This window comes from Chaetodon auriga, chromosome 13 (assembly GCF_051107435.1).
Source record: "Chaetodon auriga isolate fChaAug3 chromosome 13, fChaAug3.hap1, whole genome shotgun sequence".
Taxonomy (NCBI): Eukaryota; Metazoa; Chordata; class Actinopteri; order Chaetodontiformes; family Chaetodontidae; genus Chaetodon; species Chaetodon auriga.
In genome coordinates this window covers 1,532,479-1,555,957 of record NC_135086.1, presented here as the reverse complement: position 1 = coordinate 1,555,957, position 23,479 = coordinate 1,532,479, and the positions used below count along the sequence as shown (strand labels likewise).

General features: G+C 46.2%; 2 protein-coding genes across 4 annotated transcripts; one reads left to right on the top strand and one right to left on the bottom strand.

Moving 5' to 3' along the window:
- Positions 1 to 160: 160 nt before the first annotated feature.
- LOC143330964 (solute carrier family 35 member F5-like) lies at positions 161 to 13,224 on the bottom strand. Of its 2 annotated transcripts, none has more exons than XM_076747761.1 (16): positions 13,060 to 13,224; positions 11,554 to 11,660; positions 10,899 to 11,040; positions 10,158 to 10,307; positions 9,714 to 9,776; positions 9,522 to 9,603; positions 8,778 to 8,971; positions 7,731 to 7,812; positions 7,487 to 7,574; positions 6,593 to 6,657; positions 6,344 to 6,448; positions 5,976 to 6,135; positions 5,676 to 5,766; positions 5,026 to 5,180; positions 3,456 to 3,556; positions 161 to 1,864 (listed from the first exon to the last, which is right to left on the bottom strand). In XM_076747761.1, exons 3-15 carry the CDS (start codon positions 11,031 to 11,033, stop codon positions 3,475 to 3,477), a joined length of 1,452 nt encoding a protein of 483 aa, XP_076603876.1. In that variant the 5' UTR covers positions 11,034 to 11,040; positions 11,554 to 11,660; positions 13,060 to 13,224; the 3' UTR covers positions 161 to 1,864; positions 3,456 to 3,474. The 2 variants fall into 2 exon arrangements, with proteins under 2 accessions (XP_076603876.1, XP_076603877.1); XM_076747762.1 differs by having other exon boundaries at positions 8,778 to 8,968.
- A 1,552-nt stretch (positions 13,225 to 14,776) lies between these two features.
- On the top strand, positions 14,777 to 23,225 carry sympk (symplekin). 2 transcript variants are annotated; one of them, XM_076747758.1, is made up of 27 exons: positions 14,777 to 14,969; positions 15,300 to 15,427; positions 15,772 to 15,837; positions 15,986 to 16,039; positions 16,163 to 16,236; positions 16,329 to 16,455; positions 16,604 to 16,853; positions 16,956 to 17,126; positions 17,304 to 17,543; positions 17,874 to 18,025; positions 18,109 to 18,259; positions 18,433 to 18,649; positions 18,734 to 18,884; positions 18,985 to 19,220; positions 19,407 to 19,488; positions 19,574 to 19,687; positions 19,775 to 19,922; positions 20,045 to 20,205; positions 20,845 to 20,953; positions 21,051 to 21,151; positions 21,236 to 21,326; positions 21,476 to 21,577; positions 21,765 to 21,952; positions 22,058 to 22,234; positions 22,324 to 22,413; positions 22,590 to 22,745; positions 22,863 to 23,225. In XM_076747758.1, the coding sequence occupies exons 2-27, from the start codon at positions 15,365 to 15,367 to the stop codon at positions 23,028 to 23,030; spliced, it is 3,639 nt and encodes a 1,212-aa protein (XP_076603873.1). In that variant the 5' UTR covers positions 14,777 to 14,969; positions 15,300 to 15,364; the 3' UTR covers positions 23,031 to 23,225. The 2 variants fall into 2 exon arrangements, with proteins under 2 accessions (XP_076603873.1, XP_076603875.1); XM_076747760.1 differs by having other exon boundaries at positions 14,805 to 14,973.
- The last annotated feature ends 254 nt before the right edge of the window (positions 23,226 to 23,479 follow it).

Here is a 23,479-nt window from a genome sequence, read left to right as displayed (position 1 = left end):
CAGCTTCCACTCACAGCCACTCCTGCACTGAACGACAGACCAGTTTGGTCTGATGGTGGCGCTAACGCCCAGCTGTGAGGGGGGGGGGGGATTCAGCTGTTGTGAAGCAACATTCACTACGCCTCTAATCCCATAGAGAAATGCCATTAAACACAGAGACTTAAAAAGATATATTTTAATAGTGCAGTGTAAGTATGAAAACAGCAAAATAAAAGGATAATTCAAGAGCTGAGGTTGATAAAAGGGAAGTCACTGTTACAGTCTTCTTCCAGGCCTTCTTTTAGATCTCTTCATTAATGACACTTAAAAGACAAAGATATGAAAAACAAGACAGAGAACCTGAGAAAGAAAAAAGAAATCACATAAAAATCATACAGATTCCACCAGCACCACCGATAAAAGAAGAAAGACAAAGAACAATCTCCTCAAATCCAACCAGACGACATGGGAATGACCACCGCCTGAACGGATCATCCCACCAAAGCGTTCACACTTGCAGTTGCGACTGAAGACGTGCTGACTGGCAAGAATGAACCGGGACGAGACACCTGTCACTCAGAGTGCTCGACCCGATCACTGACCCTCACGGCCGTCATCGCTTCCTCCACCTCAAACGAGCAGAAAGACCCCGTGAAGACGACATCTGACCCTGCTGAAGAAACTCCTACACACTGAAAACCATTTGTTCCTGATCAGACACCACCGTCCAATCAGCTGCAAGTAAAAGACAATTTGGTTGCAGATTCTTCGTCTGGCAGTGATCTCCAACAACGACACATAAAGTATGATACACGATCTCAGAGCAGGAGTCCGTAGTGGTCATATGAATTCACAGACATCAAGCCTCCGTTCATGCGTCTGTGTACAGTATTTACACTCGTTCTGAGAAGGAAACCGCTCGATCAGCATACCGCCGTTATTGCAGCAAGGCGTCCTGTAGCTTATGGCGGACGAAGAGTTCATATTCAAACACAAAGATTATGTCTCTGTCACAGTTTGTCTCATGGTCCAGCTCTGTCAGAGGCACAGCCGGCTCGCATCGCAGCTGTAGTGTGATTTCATTCTGAAAATTAAGACGAGTGCATGATGGGAAAAAAGATATGTTTGGCTGAGAGGTGTTAAAATGTCAAATCCTATCAGGACAGTGTTTTAATCACCCGGAGGTCCAAACAAAGCGGACAGTATGTCACACGCAGAGGTCGCCCCGAGCGGCTCTGCCATTACTCAGGCCGCCGAGGCCGTGAACGTGAACGCACCGCGCCAGATGGCACCGCGCATCCAGATGAAACGAGCGACGGTGCTGCGGAGCAGAAATTCAAGGAGGTGTGTGTGTGTGTGTGTGTGTGTGTGTGTGTGTGTGTGTGTGTGTGTGTGTGTGTGTGTGTGTGTGTGTGTGTGTTTGGAAAGCAGGCGTACTCCGACAGAGGCAGCCAAAACGGGGAGGTTTCACCTGCGTGTCTGACAGATGGTCGTCTGTGAAAACACACCGCGTCGGCTTCACACACTCACGAACAAGCAGCAAGGCTTCAAAAGGCCTGTAGACAAACATGAGGATGTCCATCTGAAGTCTTCAAAGAAACACACAGTTTCTCTGCCTCTCTTAGTGTTATAATGTACCGTTTCATTTGGTCACATGACACTATAGTGATCACTGATAATGTCCAGCACCTTGAGCACCATAAAGTTTCTTTTTACACAGAAAACATGAAAGAAAAGTAAAAACAGAACAAAAATGGACTTTACAAACGGATTCGTCGTCTCAACACTGTAGAAAATAAATAGATTTTACTCTGAGGCACTGGGGTAGTTCAATGTCTCTGAAAGCTTCCAGATCAGTCTGCTCGGCAAGATCCACGTTCGCCACCTTTGGAGACAGATTAAAAAAATGATGAGAAAACAAACTATATTGTCCATAAACAGAAACATGCACAGACACGTTTGCTTGATGCAGCACAGCCAGATGTTCTTTCACAATGCAACGCCACCATCGACAGATCGGTGACAGATTTGGGTGCGCTATCCTACTAGCGGCAGATTGCTACGTAGCACAAGCTAATGCTAACGCTAAAACTATGCAAGTGTTTTAAATGCACGTTAGCTACGTACACGATGCTAACCACAAGGCAAAAAGAAAACACAGTGCTCCATTTTTTCTGGGAATTTGGGGGTTTTGGCCACCTGAGAAGATTTTATATCCTCAAGTTTAAAAAATGAGACGAGCTCACTCCAGTATTTTAAGATGAAACAGGAGTCAGTATTTCCTGAGGAGAACAGTGAAGAAGCCTCTGAGACATTTAAACCTTCACATTTAGAAGTCAGATTTAAACATATATGGAATTTAACAGTTGAACAGAGTAAATAAAGTATGAAAAATCCAAATAATTCAAAAGTTGGAGAGATTTTCCTTTTGGTGCATCGAGGGGACTCCAGTCCTGAACGTCCCGTCCATTCATCATTTCAGTCAATGGCTTCTCCACTGAGAGGATTTTCTGCTTTGCTCTTCTTATATCATCATCAGCTGAAAAGCTTTGGGCTTTGAGGCCGTGACGGGTGTTTTTTTTAACACTCTACAGATTAAACAGAGCTTTAAAAATAAGAAAAGGTTAATGGTTTCATTGAATAATCACACAACTGGACACCCAGTCGTGCACACCTGCACCTGCTCCTCCATCCGACAGCACACGCCCAGCAGACAGGTTTCAGTCACTGTTTTCATTAGAGCCCACATGCTGACTTCAACTCTCTCTGCCCTGCTGGCAATTACTTCACGGGTTTGGGAGGCAGATGAGAAAAGCTTGACTAAACCTGCGAACGGCGAGGAGACGGGGCGACTTCGCCGAGACGCAGACTTTGTGTAGTGGGTGGCCGATCGCTGATCTCAAATATTTACGTGATGATCATCCTGTCCTGCTGTGTCTCTAACCTACCGCCATGTCCGAGCAGCGAGGCAAGACAAACAGACAAAAACTCAGCAGATGTTCAGAGAGAAACAGCTGAATGGAGGCAGGGGGGGCGTAGAAGAAGACATCCATTATTCACAAATCGACCAAACTGTTATTATTAAAGCTGCATTAACGACCTTTTGGGCCACTTGGTGGCAGCAGAACAAGCTGAAATCAAAAGGCATCGCAGGCATTCACTAAGCTGATGTTAGCATGTAGCCGCTGCTGAAACGAGGCTGAGCCGCTCGACAAAAAACAAAGAGCCTGGAGACGCTGAAGGGGCTGAGGAGCTGAGGGGAGCCGCAGAGGAGCCACCCTTCTCACTTTACATGAGGTCATTCCATCTTTTAGATTTTAATCACTATAATTCATTTAAACATCTGTTGTTTTCAGTTTGGGATTTTCATATTTAAGACACAGCTGACTTCTGTACAAGCACATAAACATGCACACAAACAAACACGCCAAAAACAACACAGGCCAAAGCCGGCGAGCGTCGAGTGAATGGTTTACTTTGTGTTTGACGGCGGGATCACGAGCAGAAGCCTCCTTCGTTGGGGGAGATGGTGTGCAGAGGAATAAGGCTTTCGCACTGCTCGCTGTCTTCTGGCAGCCTGTGGGCGGAGGGAGCGGCGTGTCAATCATCATCACAGTCATCATCTTGACAACCCTCATTATTATAATCATCCCTCAGCAAACGGGAACAAGCATTCACAGAAGAATGGAGAGCATAACTGCTGCAGAGAGGAGAGTCAGCGGAGCATGTACATCTGATCACGGACCTGACTTAGCGAGGCTGCGAGCTACAAACGGAGTCTATTGTCCTTGTGAGAATGTCAGAGAAGAAGAGCGTGCGGCAGAGTTAAGGTCGGTTCATCTCTAACAGGCCACACATCACATCACAACACAACAAACAGCTCACTTTGAGCTCAGACTTGAACTCTGACCTCCAGCTCAGACGAGCGGTTCGGAGAGTTTCTGTCACAAACACTCATCCGGTCCCAGATGTGATTGTTTGTACTGAAGAAACGTCCATTTTCCTTTGAAAGTGACCTCATGGAAGCAGCGTTTTCACCCATTAAGCGTGTGTGTTTACACTCGTGTTGCAGCTGCGTCACAGATCCCATAGTAACCACATCTGACGCTACTGAGGCAGCCAATGTGACTAACAAACACATGGTCTGAAGGATGGAGACACCTGGCAGTGACGGCGGAGGTGAGGACACAGTCATGTGATCAGTCCCTGAAGACAGACTCCAGTCCACTTTGTCTTTACAGCCTGATAAAAAACAGGCAATTAAGAAACAATGAAAATGAGATTTGTGAAGGTGAAGTTACACTTTGTAAGGAGGACGCCATCACACCACCCCTTCAAAATGTGATGGTACAGTCCAACATGTCAACTTTTTTAATGCAGAAAATTGAACTATTTTTTCCATTTTTGGTCCTAATTTTGTACTAAACTCCCCACATGTGGCTCTCGTCAGTGACGAACAGCCGCTGCTGGCCTGAGGAGGCTGGACGGACAGTCAGACGAGTCAGACAGAAAATTTCTGAGCTGATTTTAAAGACAGGAAACTTCAGAGACAGAGCCTCACTGTGGCCTCGTTGTGAACTCGCTGGCCGCCGGCTTCGTCACATCTCTGTTGCTGCTCCAGTGTTGATTGCAAGTGGGAGCGGAGCGGCTTCGAGCGGTCCGTCCTCCAGCGGCAGCATTTCAGAGACTGCTTTGAGTTGTTTTGCTGGTATTTGCTGCATACTGAACACAAACTACACGTTTTAGAAACAGTCCCCGCTCGTGTAACCTTGCCAAAAAGAATAAGTGCTGCACTCTTCTCTCTGATGGATTACACACTCTGACTCAAACAAGTGTGAAGTCTCTGCAAATGGCTTTTCAAACACTGAAACCAACGGCTGCTTGAAAGGAAAGAAATCAATCTAGAAACTGTGTGCGGAAAACGACGAACGAAAGGCGTTAATGCGATCAGCCGCTTCTCCGCTCTGAGCTGAAAACCACCAACATGTCCGCCACACCTCCCGCTGTGTCACCTGTTCTCTCTCTGTAGACTCAGACTGTGCGTACCTGTGGATGCGTTGTTTCCTACAAATGAAGACGTATACTCTCCTCAGCCCCACCAGGACGGGGTCCCAGTTGTTGTAGTGGCACAGCAGCGTGGCGATGAAGAAGGAGAGGAAGACGGGGACCGCCCCGGCGAAGAACAGCCACGAGAATCGTACCTATCAACGCACACACGGAGGAAAGGGACTACTTTCAACTACTGTCACTACTGGACTTCACCTTGTTTGATTTAAGAATAATCATTCATTCAACCCCCATTTTAGTACATACTTGACCTACTAAAGGCAGAATGAGGAGGATCTTCATCCAAACCACGTCAACCACCTCTGACCCACTAGAAGTGTGTGCTGGAGTACATATCTGCAGACTTCTGAGTGGATTTTCTTATTTTGTTGTGTTCAGGATGTTTGTGGGTATAAACTTTTTATCAGTGGGTCAATGACAGCGCACAGAGTATGAGGGCAGGAGCCAATAAAAACGTAGCTGCCAGGTGCTGATCGACTGAATGTCTGTCTACCTGACAAATCCTTCTCGTTCTGCCTTTAACGTTTCCAGACAGAGTCTTACACAAACACAACCTGACGTTAACCAGAATCTAAACCTGAACCGTCTTTCAGACTCTGATTGTTAAGGACCTGCGGTGGAAAACTTACCTTCTGCATGCAAATATCTGCCATAATAGAGAGTGGGATGGTGAGGCTCAATGCCAGAGTCCCAATTAGAGATGATGTGAGGAAACAGCCCCTGTGGAGAGAGAGCAGCATCACCGGTCACGGCATTAAAAAGCTTCTGCATCACTGTCTTCTTCAAGCAGAGGAGCTACGAGGTCCAAGTCAGAGCAGCTCAGTTTAACATCAGAGAAACCCACTCGAACGAGTCCTTATAGAAAATGTAAATTGTGATGACTTGGTGCCAGAGCTGTGACCTGAATAAGTCACGGGTCAGGTGCTCACCAGAGCCACAGGAACTCTGAGAGAACGGTTCCAATGAGGCCGTTAATGAGGATGTACGTCCACACCAGCTGGCTGGGAAGCTCGAAGGCCTCGAAGCCCGTGTAGTGGAGCAGGAGGAAGCCCGGCCACAGCAGCAGCAGGTTGAACAGACCCACAAACCCTGAGAGACAAACAGAAGCTTCGCTCAGACGTGTCTGAAGCCGCCGTCTGTCAGCCGCAGCAGTGACAACTTCAATAAATACAACTGTTACTCTGAGCCGGCGTCAGACAGGGTGCACACGTTACTGAGGATACTGTTAGTGACTGAAATCACTGCGACAGCTGGTACACGTCTTAAAAAAAGACACATATACGGAGCATTTGCGAACCAAAGAACATGGGAATGTCAAGCTTGTCCTCCCGATCCACTCGTCTCTTGATCATCACGATGTAGACGGCGTACAGCATCGCCCCAGCCAGCGACCACAAAGAACCTGCATGAATAAAAAGTCAATTACGTCTGGAGCGAGGTTTTCAAACTGTATTAATTCAACACCATTAGACAAGAGAGTAAAGTGCAATTTCACGGCACAACAGCGATGTGAAGGAGTGACAGGTATGGCTGTCGCCATGCTCACCTACGGCGCCCTTCTCATCAGGGTTGTCCATGCTGGAGAAGCTCACGAGGGCAACACCTCCCATGCTAAACAAGAGGAGACGCCGCATGAAGTGGTGAAGGGAGGAAGTCAAGACTGAGACTTTCTAATGAGATCGAATCATGAGAGAGGTCTGCAGTGCTCACAGTCCAGCACCCCCAGCCTGCACACCAGGAATTACACAGGTCCTTTACAGTACAGACGCGTCAGTCTCAACATGTCTGACATAATATCATCACCACCGTTCTTATCTTATTGTCGGGCCTTTCAGTCAGGCCTTTCAGGGTTTGCTGGTTTGTCTGATATTAATATTGTTGGTGACAGTTTCCACAATAAGAGAGCGAGGATGAAACCAACAACACTGTGACAGTTAATGAAAAGGCCGACTTGACCTTGGATGTATCAGCGATGCCACAATAGGCCAGGGGGATATTAAACGCTGCATAATGGGTTCAGAGTTTATGTTGTGTTGGATGGAGGTGTCCCTCTGAGGACGGCAGATATTCACAGAAGATTAACGGCTCCTCCGGTGAAGACAGCATTACATCATTCAGCCATAAACTTAGATTTCACTGCACAACCTGTGCAGTAAAATGACAATAAAGGAGCCTCGACACCTCGAAATCATGGTGCATAATCACAGTAGCTGATGTGTGTTTACACTTATCAGATACTTCAGGAGAAAATGACTGCGAGAAAACGACAATGTTTGGGTCAGACTCTGATCAGGATAATGAGTTCAGACGCACAGCCAGACGTTCATCACAGTCAACTTCAGAAACAGACACTGAAAGCACAGACACACAAACAACGTCACAAATAACTCGGAAAAAGTTGGAAAGCCGAGTGAAACGCACAGAAGACATCGTGTCCTACCTCAGAGCCACAGCTAACAGCTTGGACAAGGTGAAACGGTCGCTGCTGTTGCTGGGAAATATGGCCGCTAAGATGAGCGTGAAGAGACCTGGAGAGGGAGAAGAGTCGGCTCAGGACAGCAGACGTACGTCTCTTTGGGTTAAATCAACACATGACGGCTAACACAGGCAGTTCACACATGTTTCCCTTTAAAGCAGCTCAGGTGATTCAGTTCAGCGACTGTTTCACAGAGACAGAGAGTCACCTGAGGTGGATGACAGGATGTTGACGATGGCGACCTGCGTGTCGGAGAGGGCTTCCTGATAGGACAAGTTAGCCAGGAACCACTGGAAGAGAAGCAGGCAGAGAGGACAAAATGACAAACGCCCTGTGAGTCCCGTCTGAGTGACCCCGTGAAGGCGTCACGTGTTCATTCAGCTTTGAGCGGCTTGATGAATTTACAGCGACCTGCTGCCATCTTCCACCGCCGCGCGTTAAAGCTCTGTGCTAACGTGGTCGAACGTTATGATTATCATCCTGATGACGACTCGCTGTTCACTCTTCGAGGGCCCGGTCTGTTGTGTGAGTAACACAGCCTCTTTACACACTTTCATTTCTGGCTTCCTTCGATATGCATCAGACCTCAGAGTACAATAATTCCCAAACTTTTCGAGTCTTGACGTGATGACGTGTAGCTCTACGTCACGCGCTCGTCTTTAATGCTTCCCATCGTTCTCAGAGGAGGGAGAGACACACATTAAAAGCAGTTCATCAGTAGAAAGGCTCCGTGATTGAAGACCTGCGGTTGTGACGCTCATTAACCATCATTTTCTCCTCAGTTACATCATTCATATGTGTTAAAAGCACTTTTTTTTTTTTTTTTAGAGCAACAACAAAACACATCGCTCGCCATCTGAATAACACCAACAGAATCAAGAGCGTCTTGTTAATTAGGCTCTCTGAGAGGCTCTCTGAGGCTTTTTGTTCCTGGTCTCTTCACTCCTGAGGGAAACATCTGGCTCTTCAGCTGCTAAATGCTCCACTGTGTTCTCCTCTGCTGTAAGGTGCTGAGCAGGTAGAGCTCAGCGGCCTTTTAGAGATTATTCACTAAAAACAGCTGCGACCGACGCAGAGCAGTGAGGGTGAACCAGGACAGACAGACAGACAGAAGCTGCAGATTCAGGGTTTTATAAGGATACACACAATGTGTTTGGTAAGAAACGTCTGATGCAGGGCTCTGGCAAATGTTTGCAGTTTTAATAATATTTTTTTGGAAAAGATCTTTAAACAAATTCCTGCTGACTTCACTCACCACAAAGCAGAAGAAGAAGCTGATTTTGGCCACGTCTGTGATCGTTAGCTTGCCCACCGTGCGCAGCATGGCCTCGTGGTCCTTGGCAGCCGGGTAGGACATGCGGGACAGTTTGGCCTCCAGGGCCTGAGTGGAAGGCAGCTGACGCACCTCCATGATATTACTGAAACGCACCCGCTGCTTTTTGGAAGCTGCTGGAGGTGCAAACGGAGAGAGAGGAGTGAGGCGACCGAGGGAAGGAGAAACTGGTTTCATTCGAATGGCCAAACACAGAAAATGATGCTGTTCTGAGCACCATCATTTCATTTCATTACACAAAATATGACCCGTATCAGGAGCCACTGCACGATGACGTCACTTTAAACACAGCTGCTGAAAACACATTAACATCAGAAAGACCCCGACACGCTGCCTCAGAAGCTTCACTGTTCGGCAGCCTTTCAGGCAGCTCTGGACACTGAGGTCACTACAGCTTTCCTGAACTGAGTCCCCAAAAAGTACAGAAACAAAAGAAAAATCAGATTTTTCCAGCCGAGACAGAGGAGAACAAAATCCTTTTGTCCTTAATTTTGGTTTTATTATGACGGTACGTGAAAGAGAAGACCAGAAATCAAAGCCTGCACTGCTTTCACATCAGCTCTGAACAATGATTTTCTCTCCTCTCGCAGCTCACCACTGCCCTCCGCTGTCCACCACGAGGACGTCAGTCACATATGAGTGAAACATCAGCAGCTGCGTACTCACAAGATTCACAGTCTCCGATTAAACAGTTTGACGGCTCAGCAGGTACATCCTGGAACTTCACTGGAACATACAGCGGTTCACTCTGCACACAGTCGAGGACACAGTCAGACACTTACAGACGTTGAACAGCTGGTAAACTGCTCTGTGTTTGCACTATGGGATCCCTCCACTGTCAACACGTCAGCTACGTACCAAGCAGTTGTTCACAGTGGTGTCAGTGGTGCAGGGTGCAAAGTAGGCCTCGGCATCAGCAAACTGCAGGAACAAGCAAATCAAAGCCTCAGACCAAAACCAAGAATTCTGATTTTGACTTTGTGCCATCATCAACAAATGTGCCCGGTTTTACTCGTGAAATAAATATTCTTCTAAGTGAGCTTAGACTCGGTGTAATGGGGCCATATTTCAGGCTGTCAAAAGACAAACAGTCTGCTCTGGCAAATAAAATCAGTCATAAAACAGGATTTCCTCGAGGTTTTTTCACGACGTTCTGCTCCTGATGCAGACGTAACTAAAACAAACACAGTCAATGAACCTGATGAAGAGGCTGCATCACTGTCAGAACTGTTTGGAGAAAACACATTTCAAACATTTAAGCACACTGCCCCCATGTGGTGACAGCGAGGCTCAACTACTCACAAACGCAGAGTGCCGGCGCTTCAGAGTGCCGGTGCACTGCTGCCTCCAGGGCCGCCACAGCAGGAAGCCCAGCAAATACAGCACAAACATGGAGGTCTTGGCGAACGTGCTGAAGAAGGGTTTGTTGTACTCCTGTCGCTTGAAAATGTACTGTGGGAGGAACGAACAGGAGCGGGTAACAGCTTTGGTTTGGTGAAATGTGTTGCAGGCTGGAAAGTTGCACACTTTCACGCTCTCAAGAAGCAGGTTTGGTTTCTCAGGTCTGTGCTCTCGATTCAAACATGTTTCACCTCAGTTTTGCCTTTCAGGCACTCGTCTTTATTTTCTTTTGCTTTACAAGTTTGTCAAGTTAAATATAGTTTTTGCACAGGAGGAGAGTAACGAACCATATTGACTCAGTATAATGTGACACTTGTTACTTTCACTCCAGAAGGATTCACTGTAGTTTTGTTCAGTTCATGGCTGCAGCTGCTGTTTGTGTCTTTGTTCAGTTTTTCTTTCGCTTGTCTGAAACACTTTTTGGACTGTGACAAGCTGCATGTTTGCTGCTTTCCAACAAACAGGGAACTTTTAAGATGTTAATGTTTGACACTGAAATGGTTTAACTGTCCAGAAGTACATAAAGTGATAAGCAGACCTTCAGTGTTTAACACTTACACATTAACAGATCAATAATTTAACACGTGTATTAATGACTAGGTTAGCACATCGGCGTGAAAACGAACTGTGACAGGTCCTTACTGAGGTTAGCTCAGAGGAGGCTACCCAGATGACATCCACCAGCAGGAGTATCACCACACCCAGGGCCATCCGCCTCCGCTGGGCTGCAGAGCTTCCCTGAGAGCTCACCCGGTTCATGATGTAAACCCACTCCATCAGCACTCTGACGAGAGATGGAGGAACAGCAGCACGTTGAAGATGGAAGATGTTCAGCGTTTACTGATCGTTAATTAATCAACAAGTTTTGGACAACCCTGATTCCAGAAAATGTTCTGTTGTGTTCTGCTGTATTTTACACAGTGTCCCAGGTTTTCTGGAATCAGGGTTGTATGAAAGCTTCACAAACATCATACAAACATTGCATAGAACTTCGATGTGTAATGCTGTAGAAAATTACACATGGCAGCACATAAACGAGGTGAAGCAGAAGCAACATCTGCACGGCGTCTCTAATCATGCAGAACTGTGACAGTGAACACAACAACCGTAACCAGCACAAATCTGTTCGACTGTTTGTTATTCAGGAATCCGCTCCGAGTCTGTGTGAAACTCCTCAAGGCCACACGAGAAGTGAGCCAAAGGTAAGACACAGAGCGTTAGAGGGAAAGTGTGGCCACGACACCCTGGCAGAGCTGTGAGTAGCTGTGAAGTACCTTTTCTACGCCGCAGTACACACCTGTTTGCCAGCAAAATGAACACTCTGAAATGTTGTTCCCAGGCGCCAGCTCAGATCCACTGAGTAACGCAGTGAAGAGCGACCAGAGGACTCACTGCTAACGAAACCTGCCACAAAGAGAAGGAACAAGGCAGCGATATAAAAAACCAACAACAAGACTGACGCGACAACTTGTACTCAAGAACAAGTTTCACTATTTCCATCTCCTGCAACCTCATACTCGTCCTCCTCCACATCTGTTGGACAGCTTTTAGTCTCATTTCAGATTCCAATGTGTCTTACCCTCCCTGTCCTGTGAAAACCACGTATCTCCAAATGTGCTGATTTAGATTATTTCCGATGAACTGAAGGATGAAGTGCTCCTTTATACAAACTTCAGCTGAATAAACTCTTTAAAAAGCCTCTTGGATCAGCTGAAAAAGCGTCGTCACAAAGCTGAAAACAGTCTGTTCTGAGCTCATCAAACTCTTTGGGGAAACGAGGTTCTCACAGGACGGCCGTGCTGCAAACGTGATGATCTTATAGAATATGATGCATTGCTGTAGATTAAACTACCAACAGTATATAAAGTACTTCAAATGAGCCAGCCAAAGTATACAGGATAGAAAATCAACTATGTATTATGTACATTATGTAGAGATTATAAAAAAATTAAAAAACTTATAAAAGAAAAACTACCGACATCTTGTGTTGTATTGAGAAATAACGGTGCATAGAAAGGACAATGAAGTGGACAAAAACAACAATATTTAATAGTAAAGCACTGACAGGGAGCACTTCACTGCAAACTGAGTACTGTTACTTCTGACACTGTCAGCACTTCTTGCATACTTTTACTTGAGTAAGATTCTGATTGCAAGACTTTTTATTTGTATCGGAGTACTTTCCCTGTGTGGTATCAGTACTCATACTTAAGTACAGGATCTGAATACTTCCTCCACTGCTGGTCACAGCTAACATCAGTGGAAATATGTTTACATCTGTAGTTTCCTGACTGTTCAATGAGAGCATGAAGTTAGCTAAGTGCCATCTGGCTAAATGTCAGCTGTGGGTGGTGTTCATAGTAAACAACTTCTATTAAAATGGAGCTGTGACGTTAATGTGCGCAGCTACGAATTGTAAGTTAGCTTGTTTAACAGGCAATTTCACATTTGTAAACGATTAGCCACTTTCTCGTGGTCATTTGAGACGCATCAGTGACCACAGAGAGCTAGCAAAACAGCTTGCAAGCTAGCTCTTTTACTAGCTATTAAACTGCTGCAGACTGGAGGTGAACGAGTGATGCTATGTGTTATGTTTCAGGGTAAAGTTAAGCCTAGTTCACTGACGGGAGCTGGTTCTGCTGCAGCTAATGTGTGTGGCTAACGTTAGCAAGCAACAACGCTGTGCTAGCTACGTTTACCTGTTTATCAATATCAGATAATGTTAACTAACGCTGACAGGCTAAGCGCTAACAGCTTGCTTGAGAAAGTCCTAAAACGCTTGATTAAAGTTGTCTTTGTTTACCTGGGTGTGAGAGGAGGTCATTTAGCTTGCGCCATGGTTGATTTGTCGTGTCTTAGGCTGCGGAAATATCGACTAAATCACAGTTTTTACGATAACACTACTGACAGCCGAACGGTTGTAAACATTAGCACACCCTGCCCTCTTCATTATCAGGTGACATCACTTATGTAGTGCAGAGAATTCTGGGACATGTAGTCTCAGAGGGGCGAATCAGACTTCCGTAAGAGGTCATGTTCATTAATTCTGTGTCTTTAAACATAATTGATGCACTTAGACCGTTTGAGCTGAATAAATATACGTAGTCGACAGACAGTATGTGTTTCTGTAATAGCTGAGAGTAATGTAAGATCATATTGTAGGCATCTGTATCCAGATCTTGGCTGTATTTTCATATTTAAATTGACTTCAAATTGTGTGTAATATTCCTGTTTGTGTCTGGAGCTGCTGGGTTCACAATCTCAGTGGCTGTTAAAACTTAGAAGGCACGTATTAAAAACTAGTGCCATACTTCTGTCTTTTTCTCTAAGTCTTTGACTGGAGTCCTCGTCTCCTACACTGGGTTCAGTGAACTGGAAAAAACTATACTGACTTCATCACCAAAAGCCTGTGAAACAATAGATTCAGTGAGTGTAATGGCACTTGACACAGTGCTGCATGACATGATGTTTGTCTTACTTGTTCATAAGACATCATTCATGAAGTGTGAAACAACTGAGAACTAACAGCTCACTGTGTGTTACAACAGTGGTTTGATGCTTCGATGGAGAGAAATTCATAAAAGCTCTGAGGCTGAAGTGAGTACAGTGATGCAGGTTATTATTAACAGTGTGTGTATATGTATGTACACATGTATTAGTATGTATATGAATCTTCATTTACATTTTTTCCTGTATTGCCCTCTTCGATGTAACAGTAAAACTCAGGTTACACCAGGAAGCCTTTATATTTATTTATTTATTTATTTATTTCCCTTCTCTATCTCGTCTGATAACTTAACTTTTTTGTTAATTTGTTGTATATTTTTTCAACTGTGCAATAGTACAAACACTGTATTTATTATCCACATTGGCAATAGTATTTTTATAATCTGTACATAATGTACATACATAGTTGATTTTGATTTTTTATCCTGTATACTTTTCATTTTGACCCTTCTGTGCTGCTGTTTTTGCTGTTTTACTTTTTAATATTTGTTGGCTCTAACAACTTAATTTCCCCAGCGTGGGATCAATAAAGTTTTATCTTATCTTATCTTATCTTATCTTATCTTACCCTGTTTAGTATTGCATCTGTTTAGAGGGAAGTCTTAGTTTATATAAAATGACAACTTTCCTAGTTATTGGCTTGTTCTGTAAAATGTATATTGTCTGTTCATCATGGCAATTAACAGAATAGCTTGGTTGAACTTTTTAGATATATTTTGGGCAATGCTAATTCACTTTTTACAGTGATTGATGTATGTGTAATAATAGCATAATCATACCATCAGAATCAGATAAAGGTTTATTGCGAAATAAATGTTGTCATACAAGGACTTTGCCTTGGTATTTTGGTGCATAACAGTAAGAAGGGAAAAAAAGAAAATGGAAAAACATAAATTTAAAAAAAGTACTGCAAACGTCAAGAAATCTAAATATCTGTGTATGTATATACTGTCTGTAACAACATACTGAAACCCTTCCTGTGTAGGTATGCGTTTGTCCAGCAGGTGGCAGCTGTCTCTGTGCCGCGCGATTAAAAACAGTAGAAGAAGAGTCACACCATTCTTCAATTAAACATGGCGGCTTCCCTGTTGAGCTATCAGAGGTGTTGATCTTATTGATTTTGTTAAAGCTGCTTCATTATTAAGTCCATCACACTGGTCACGTTTCATCACCGTTGCAACGACAATCTGAAGAGTCGGTGTGGCGGTGAGTAAGTATCACATACGCGTCATTATAACGTTAAAACAGCTCACAGGGTTAGCAAAGCGGTTAGCATGGGGCTAGCGCGCCAGCTGAGGACAAAGTGTTTTTGCTTGAGAAAAGTTACTCAGCGTTAAATCCTTGTTGTTAATGTTTTAAAACTACTTTCTTTTAGTACTTATGTGGAAGAACTGTTTTAGAGAATTGGTGTGGTCACTAAGGTGTAGCATGCTAACTCAAAGCTAATCATAAACTAAACGTCATTATAATTCATCCCGGCGGGTCAAATGTAGCTTCAAATAACTTCCTTGTTTACTTGACTTACATGTTACACAGGTTCCAGTTTTAATGGGATTTTGAAGACCATGTTGTCCACATAGTGAGGGAAGCAGAACAGCATCATGGAGCTTTCCTCCGAGGAGGGGGACACTCCCCATGTCATCGATATGACCACCAGTGAGAGGGTGAGCCTTTTACTTCCTAAGACTGCATCATGGGCACATCTGGGATTTGTACTGATACATCTACTAACCCTCCACCGGGAAGCAGTCATCTTTCCATGTTCAGTTTTACCTCAGAGACAACATCACCCACCTCCTTGTTGTTATGAAGTAGTACAGTGATGTGTGGAGCTGCTGGTTGACCTCAGTTAGTTTCTATGATCTGTTAGGTTGAACTGAGGCTTTGCTTTACAAAAACTTACTTTGCTCAGTTAAAAACCCTCAGAAGTCTGTTTTCACGTAGTCATAGCGATAAAAATAAATACCTCTATGAGGAAAAGTTCATTAAGTTTGCTTTTCCTTTCCAGGTGGTGGATCTTCTGAATCAGGCTGCCCTGATACCTGCAGATGAAAAGCTAACGGTGCTCAAACAGGTGTGTAATCTGTTCTCTGTTCACTCTCAGGAACGTCAGTAATGAGCAGTTTCACGATAATTGGGGCTAATTTTAATGCAAAACTGCTTCACTGGATCATACCCCAATGGGGGACAATACTGAATCAGTTCATTTCTGTCATTTTCAGGTCCAGGAGCTCATCATCAATAAGGATCCTTCTCTTCTTGACAATTTCCTGGATGTAAGTGCGCCTGAGCTTTCTGAACTGAACCAGACGAGCTGTGTGAATGGATGAGCTGTATTCACGTTAGATCAACGCTGAAGTAAATAAAGACTTTCATTTACATTTCTATCCGTCCTGTAGGAGATTATCGCCTTTCAGACTGACAAGTCTATGGAAGTGAGAAAGTTTGTCATTGGCTTCATCGAGGAGGCCTGGTGAGTTACCAGGCAGATCTTTCAGTCTTGTACATTTTGAAGAAAATGTTTTGCAACGTTCTCAATCTTTGTCTTTCTTACGTGTTTTCCAGTAAAAGGGACAATGAGCTCCTTCTCAGACTGATCGCCAATCTGAACATGTTGCTGAGGGATGACAGCGTGAACGTGGTGAAGAAAGCCATCCTCACCCTCAGCCAGCTGTACAAAGTTACTCTGCAGGTAAATACAGGCCTCAGATTTGCTGTGATTTAGCCCAAAGATTTAATGGTGTAGATCTGATGTCGGCTGGTCTTTCATAGGAATACACGACCAAATCAGTGAATAATGCTAATATCCGTTCAAACCCTGCTCTTCATGTTTCTGCCAGTGGTTGGTGCGCTCTAAAGCCGTATCCGAGAGGCAGGAGGCATGCTGGGATCTGGTCACACAGATGAAAGGCGATGTTCTGGCCTTGCTGGACTCCGAAAACGACGGCGTTCGCACTCACGCCATCAAGTTCACAGAATCATTAATCATCACTCTGTCGCCGCGGACGTCAGACTCCGACGTCCCCAAGCGGCAGGAGGGGGACATCAGCCTGGACAAAGTTCCCAGAGATCACTCGTACATTCGTTACGGTACGGATGTTTGAATCCTGTCCTGAGGACGTAATGTCTTAACTTATTTTTCAGTCCAGAGTGCAACTCGTCTTTTAAAACTGCCGCTGTTTGGATCCACAGACGTTTTGTGCGAGGAGGGAAAGACTGCACTGGAGAGGCTGCTGAAGTTCATGGTCCATCCGGCCATTTCCAGCATTAACCTCACCACGGCGCTCGGCTCGCTGGCCACCATCGCCCGTCAGAGGCCAATGTTCATGTCAGAGGTGGTGCAGGCTTATGAGACGCTGCATGGTGAGTGCTTCTGAGCCACTGCTGTCACGCTCCCACCCTTTAAAATGATGCGTCGGCCTCATATTGCTACAAAAAAACCTCTTTTACAGTGTAAATCTTTGTCCTTGATACATAATGTGACTCTCCACCGTGATGTATGAAATGATAGTTTTCCTCTGTATACTCGAACCTTTGCAGCAAACCTGCCGCCCACTCTGGCCAAGTCTCAGGTCAGCAGCGTGCGGAAGAACCTGAAGCTGCACTTGGTGGCGGTCCTCAAGCATCCCTGCAGCCTGGAGTTCCAGGGTCAGATCAGCACTCTGCTGCTGGACCTGGGAATGCCCCAGAGCGAGATAACCCGCTCCACTCCTGCACCGCGGGAGCAGCGCAAAAGGCCTCGCCACGAGCAATACACGGAGGGGAAGAAGGTCAAGATGGGTGAGTGGTGATCAGTCAGACGTTCTGATTTGATGATTAAAGTCTGTGTTTGCTGGTTTATGGTTTTGATTTGCTCCAAAATACAGAAAGGCTGCAAAAATACTGTGTTTCTGTCCCATTATGCATACTTTCATACGTTTCTGTAGATTTTAGAGCCTTGCCGTTTCACATATTCTGCGTATTTACTGATTTGAAGTTTCGAGTTTGTCTGTAGAGTCGGTGCAGCAAATCGAGTAAATCGAGTCAGGAAGCCTGGTGGAAATAATGTGCTCTTGCCATAGAAAGTGTTGGACACTGTAAACACCCAGTGTGTTGCTTTAATGTGTTCAGAACCTGCCCTGATTGAGGACGATGAGGATAAAGAGGAGCCGGTCCCTCTCTCGGTCCCAAAGCCAGCTGCTGTTCCGGTAGCGCAGTCCGCCATTGACCTCACGGCCGAGTTCCTGCACCCACTGCTCAACCCCGAGAACGTAGCCAACCTGGTGAGCAGCAGAGGCCTTTTCTCCTCCGTGCTGTGTGTCTGACTGTGTGACAGCTCATCTCATATCTGTGACTGCTCGTGCAGGTGCTCATCAGCATGGTGTACCTGCCTGATGTCATGCCAGCATCCTTCCAGGCCACATACACACCTGTCGAGTCAGCAGGCACCGATGCTCAAATTAAACATCTGGCCAGGCTGATGGCCACGCAGATGACTGCAGCTGGAATCGGTCCAGGTTAGTAACAGAGGCATCCGCCACGAACAGGCCTGTTTTTGACTGTGAGGAGTAATTCAACATTTTGGGAAAGATCTGCTTTCTCGCTGTCGTGTGCAGGACTGTTCTTTGCTGAGTTCAATATTTGATAGATGATTTTTTTGGTTTGGCTCTGATTAAAAACGTCATCTCAGGACTGGAGCAGTGCAAAGCCAGACAAGACGACGCAGGCAAAGAAGAAGACAACGAGGAGGACTCTGGCACGAGGGATCAGCTCATCAAGCGCAAAGTTCCAGCTGTGATGATGGGACAGGCGATCTCTGTGGTGGGAGGCTACAGCGAAAAGTCAGAGGCAGCCCCCGCCACAGTGAAGAGGCTTCCTGAACCCATCCTCCCCACGACGCAAACCAAGTGAGCAAAGACGCAGAGACGGCACGAGTACTGTGAGCCGCACCTCGTCAGACTCATTACCTGCATGATTTTGCTGTGTTGCAGGATGGCGGGGGCGAGTGGGAGGAAGAAAGTGTTCCGATTGTCAGACGTCGTCCAGCCTTTATCAGACAGCCAGATCGAAAATTTGACCTCCAAAGCCGTCAAACGCATCCTGCATTCAGAGAAGGCGATCGCTCAAAGCGGCATGTCCCATGTAAGTCATCACCCCGGGGTTGAGTTCTCCTTTTCTTTCCTCCACTCGAGGTTTAATAAGTGCCTGTTTTAGAGGATAACCAGATAAATCTGTGCGGCAGGTCAGAGTGAAGCTCCTCTCCAGGCTCGTGACGCAGTTCGAAGGGATGATGAAGGAAGACGTGCTTGAATTTATCCTGGATGACATCAGGACAAGGAGTGACTTGGCTTTTTCTCTCCTCTTCCAAGAGTACAACAGTTACCTCAGCCAGCTGCCCTCTGGGCTGCTGGACAGCTACGACCACTGTCTGTACACTCTGCTGTCGGGCCTGCAGGAGAAGCCCGAGCAGCGGGACGGGTGAGACACCGCACGCAGCGCTCTTATCTAAACACAGGGACTGACGTGGTGTGCCGGTTACGTCCCCTGTAATGACTGCAGATGGTAAAACACAGCCTGTTGCTGATGCTGTGGTGCAAACACAAGCAGAACATTAAGCCAGCGATCAGCCAGAAGTGAGTCACACTTTGTTTCCGTCTCTTTCAGACTTTTCACCAAACTGGTCCTGGAGGCTCCCGTTATAACAGAATCAGCGTTGGAAGTAATACGCCGCTACTGCGAGGACGAGGTGAGTGACCCCGTGAAGACACAGCTTCTCGTATCGAGCTCCTTCCCACGTGTCCGCTCAGCTGTGGCTGTGACCTGTGTTTCAGTCTCGGGTGTATTTGGGCATGACGACGCTGAAGGAGCTTATCGTCAAACGGCCCTCGAGGCAGTTTCAGTACCTGCACGTGCTTCTGGACCTCAGCTCACATGAGAAAGAGAAGGTGATAACGTTTGTGTCCGTGTTTCATTCATGTGTCGCTCTCCCGCTGTGCTGACTCCCCCTGTGGTTGCCACGTTCTTACCGACAGGTGCGGACCACCGCCTTGGCCTTTCTCAAGCGCATGTATGAGAAGGACCAGCTCAGGGACTACATCGAGAAGTTTGCCCTGAACTACATGCAGCTTCTGGTCCACCCCAACCCTCCGTCTCTGCTGTTTGGGGCCGACAAAGACACAGGTTTGTGACACCCGCAGAGGGGACGGACCTAGCGCAGCCTCGCTGCCTGGATTCTGCTCATATGCTGCCAACCAGAAACTCCACTCCTGTAACCTCACAGCTTTGTGTGTTTGGTGAGACAGAGGTGGCTGCCCCCTGGACTGAAGAGACCGTGAGACAGTGTCTGTTCCTCTACCTGTCCCTGCTGCCTCTGAACCACCGGCTGGTCCACGAGCTGGCGTCCGTCTACACGGAGGCCATCGCGGACATCAAGCGCAGCGTGCTTCGAGCCATAGAGCAGCCTGTAAGTCGCCCCATCGCTGTCTGACAGGCTTTTATCACCTGGAGAGCGTTCAGTTCTTTCTTTGTTCTTCTGAAAGAGCTCAGTGTGACATTGATTGTTCCTCTGAAACAAAAGACAGCTCAGTCACTTCTTGCATCGAAAACACAGGAAAACAGAACTACTGTTTTTGTTCCTCATAAGAACTGTTTAGAGCTGTTCAGATGAAAACAGCCATATTTACACTCAGGTGACAACGGAGTACTTGTGCCAAGATGAGGACCAAAAACAGAAATTAGCACATGGTTCTGTGGGTATGAGGATGTTGTCATCTGATAGCCAGCAGTTACGCGCCTGCTAAGCCGAGCATTACAAAATCCACTGAGGCCAAAGTCTGGAGTGCTGGACTCTGTTTGTTTATTCTTCATGTGTTTTTAACTGGTTTGACCACAAGTGAAATCAGAGCAAATGGTGCAGAGTGCATCCTCCTCAGTGTAGCTCAGAACAGTGTAAACACAATGAAGTGGAGCAAACACACCTGCTGTGATGTCACGTCATTGCCTGTAATGGAAAAACTACACTTTCATGTTTGTGAGGGACCAGTTTGTGTTCGCAGAGGCTGAATGAAGCCTCCCTTGTGATGTTTTTCCTGCGTGTCTGCAGATCCGTGGGATGGGCATGAACTCTCCTGAGCTGCTGCTCCTGGTTGAAAACTGTCCTAAAGGAGCAGAGACTCTGGTCACTCGCTGTCTGCACATTTTGACAGATAAGGGTAAAAATCACCTTTCACCTGTACAGGAGGATTCAGATCAGGAATAAGGAAATTAAAAAGTGCTGAGTGTGAAATAAGCCCTCTTTCCTCCATTCAGTGCCTCCATCTCCAGAGCTGGTGGAGAGAGTGAGAGACCTTTACCACAAGCGAGTGCCGGACGTTCGCTTCCTAATTCCAGTCATAAACGGCCTTGAAAAGGTGACGTGCATCCTGGATGTCTTCCTAACGCTCAACAGTCAGGCCTCTTTCATTTTAATCAGTTTGGTTTTTCTTCTCATGCAGAACGAAGTCATCCAGGCTCTGCCCAAGCTGATCAAACTCAACCCGATCGTGGTGAAGGAGGTGTTCAACCGTCTTTTAGGCACTCAGCACAGTAAGAGCCGTTTATGTCTCCCTCTGGTGGACGTCACGCTGCCTTCCTACGTCTTATTTTCTCATTTTAATTGTATCGGCAGCTTCTGTAGAAGACTCTTTCAGGTGAAGGACTCGGACGTCGGTTCACTGTTGTGTGTTGTGTTTCAGGTGAGGGAAGTTCAACTGTGTCGCCTCTCACACCAGGAGACCTGCTGATCGCCTTACACAACATCGACTCCACCAAGTGTGATATGAAGTCCATCATAAAAGGTCGGCATTCACAGAATAAACCTAATAGTAGATCATTGAGCCTGTTTGTTAAATGTCTTGCGTTGTGGGTTTGGATCTGACGGGATGACAGATGACCCTCTCAGCTGTGATCAGCAGCTCATCGATCAGTCTCTGCTGCATGCGTCAAATAGCTGCCAGTAAAAATGTTAAAATGTCTGCACTACAGCTACCAACCTGTGCTTTGGGGAGAAGAACGTGTACACATCGGAGGTTTTGGCGGTGGTCATGCAGCAGCTGATGGAGCAGAGTCCCCTCCCCATGCTGCTCATGCGCACCGTCATTCAGTCCCTCACCATGTATCCCCGCCTGGGAGGCTTCGTCATGAACATCCTGTCCCGCCTCATCGTCAAGCAGGTGAGCACCAAACTCCAGCCAAATATTCATGGTTTCTACAGCCATTCGTGTCCAGGAGTTCTGTCAGTTTAACTTTAACTTACGCTGGTTGATTCGTCCTCGTAGGTGTGGAAGTATCCTAAGGTGTGGGAGGGATTTGTGAAGTGCTGCCAGAGGACGAAGCCTCAGTCGTACAGCGTTCTCCTGCAGCTGCCGCCGGCACAGCTGACCAGCGTGTTTGAACGCTGCCCAGAGATGAGAGAGCCTCTTCTGCAGCACGTCCAGTCCTTCACTCCGAATCAGGTAAGAGCTGCTTCCAGGTGTGCTGAGCCTCATTTACGGTCTTCTCTCAGGATTTCCTCGTGCACCGACTCTGTTTTTCTGTGTAACAGCAAGCTCACATACCAGCCTCCATCATGTCGGTGCTGGAAGGAGATAAAAAACCAGAGCCAAAACCTGTGGAGCCTGTCGTGGAGAAAAAGGTAACTGATGAACGCCCTTCAGTGATGTAGCCGTTACGATTAGCCTGAATTGTCTGTGCAGCCACTTCTCACCTGACGTCTAACATACAGAAATTTCTTATCATCCACATTTGTGATACGACAAAACATTTCTTCATAAGTTGTCGTCGTATCTTCCTCTTCGTTCGATCGGACAGATGGAACCAGTTCCTGCCCCGGCTGAAGAAGAGGCTCCCGCTGAGGAAGAGACGCTAGTCCAGCAACGACCAGCCGACGTGAACGAAGACGAGGAACAGATGGAGCAAGAAGAGTCTAATCCAGTGATACAGGAGGAAAGTGACGCTGTCTCCCAGGTGAGAGACAGCCCTGATGCCCACAGCTGGGACGCTGTGCAAAATGTAATTTAAACCAGAATCAGCCATTTGCAAACAAACTGTACAAACTGTCAGCTCATTTTTGTTTCTCTTCAGGTGGACTTGACAAGAGACGACGAGACACCATCACCTCAAGCAGAGCCAGCTGAGGAACCGATGGAGGTGACCGAGCCCGAGCCTTCAGACCTCCAGGAGCCAGTAAAAGATGCTGAGGCCGACGTCACAGGACCAGAGGCTGGAAGCAGCGGTGAAGATGCAGAATGACCTCGCAATGAACATTTCTCTCCCCTGCAAACATCCCACTGATTTTTCAGGATTTCTTGTCAAGAATGAATCTATATGTTCTTTTTTTTATTTGTAGAAAACAGATTTTGAGGGGAAAAAAAATCACGGTAACTATGAATGTATCCCACATGCATTCATGTCATAACAAGTTGGCAAATAAATCAATGAAACGCTGTTTGTTCCACTGTTTTGGTGAATCTGTTCATTACATCTACGGTACACCCTCCAGGGAAGGATTTGTGTTTGTTAGGTTTGCAGAAAGAAAGTAAACAAGTTTCCTCCCTGTAAAGTCACCGGAAAAAAGGCTTTATTTTGAAAATTGATTCCGGAAGTGCTATAAATCAAACGCTCTGGTCTCGCGTCGCCAGACTTTCTAGGTAATCTGTCTTTGGACACACAGTAGGCTGAAAACAAACTCTCGAAACTAT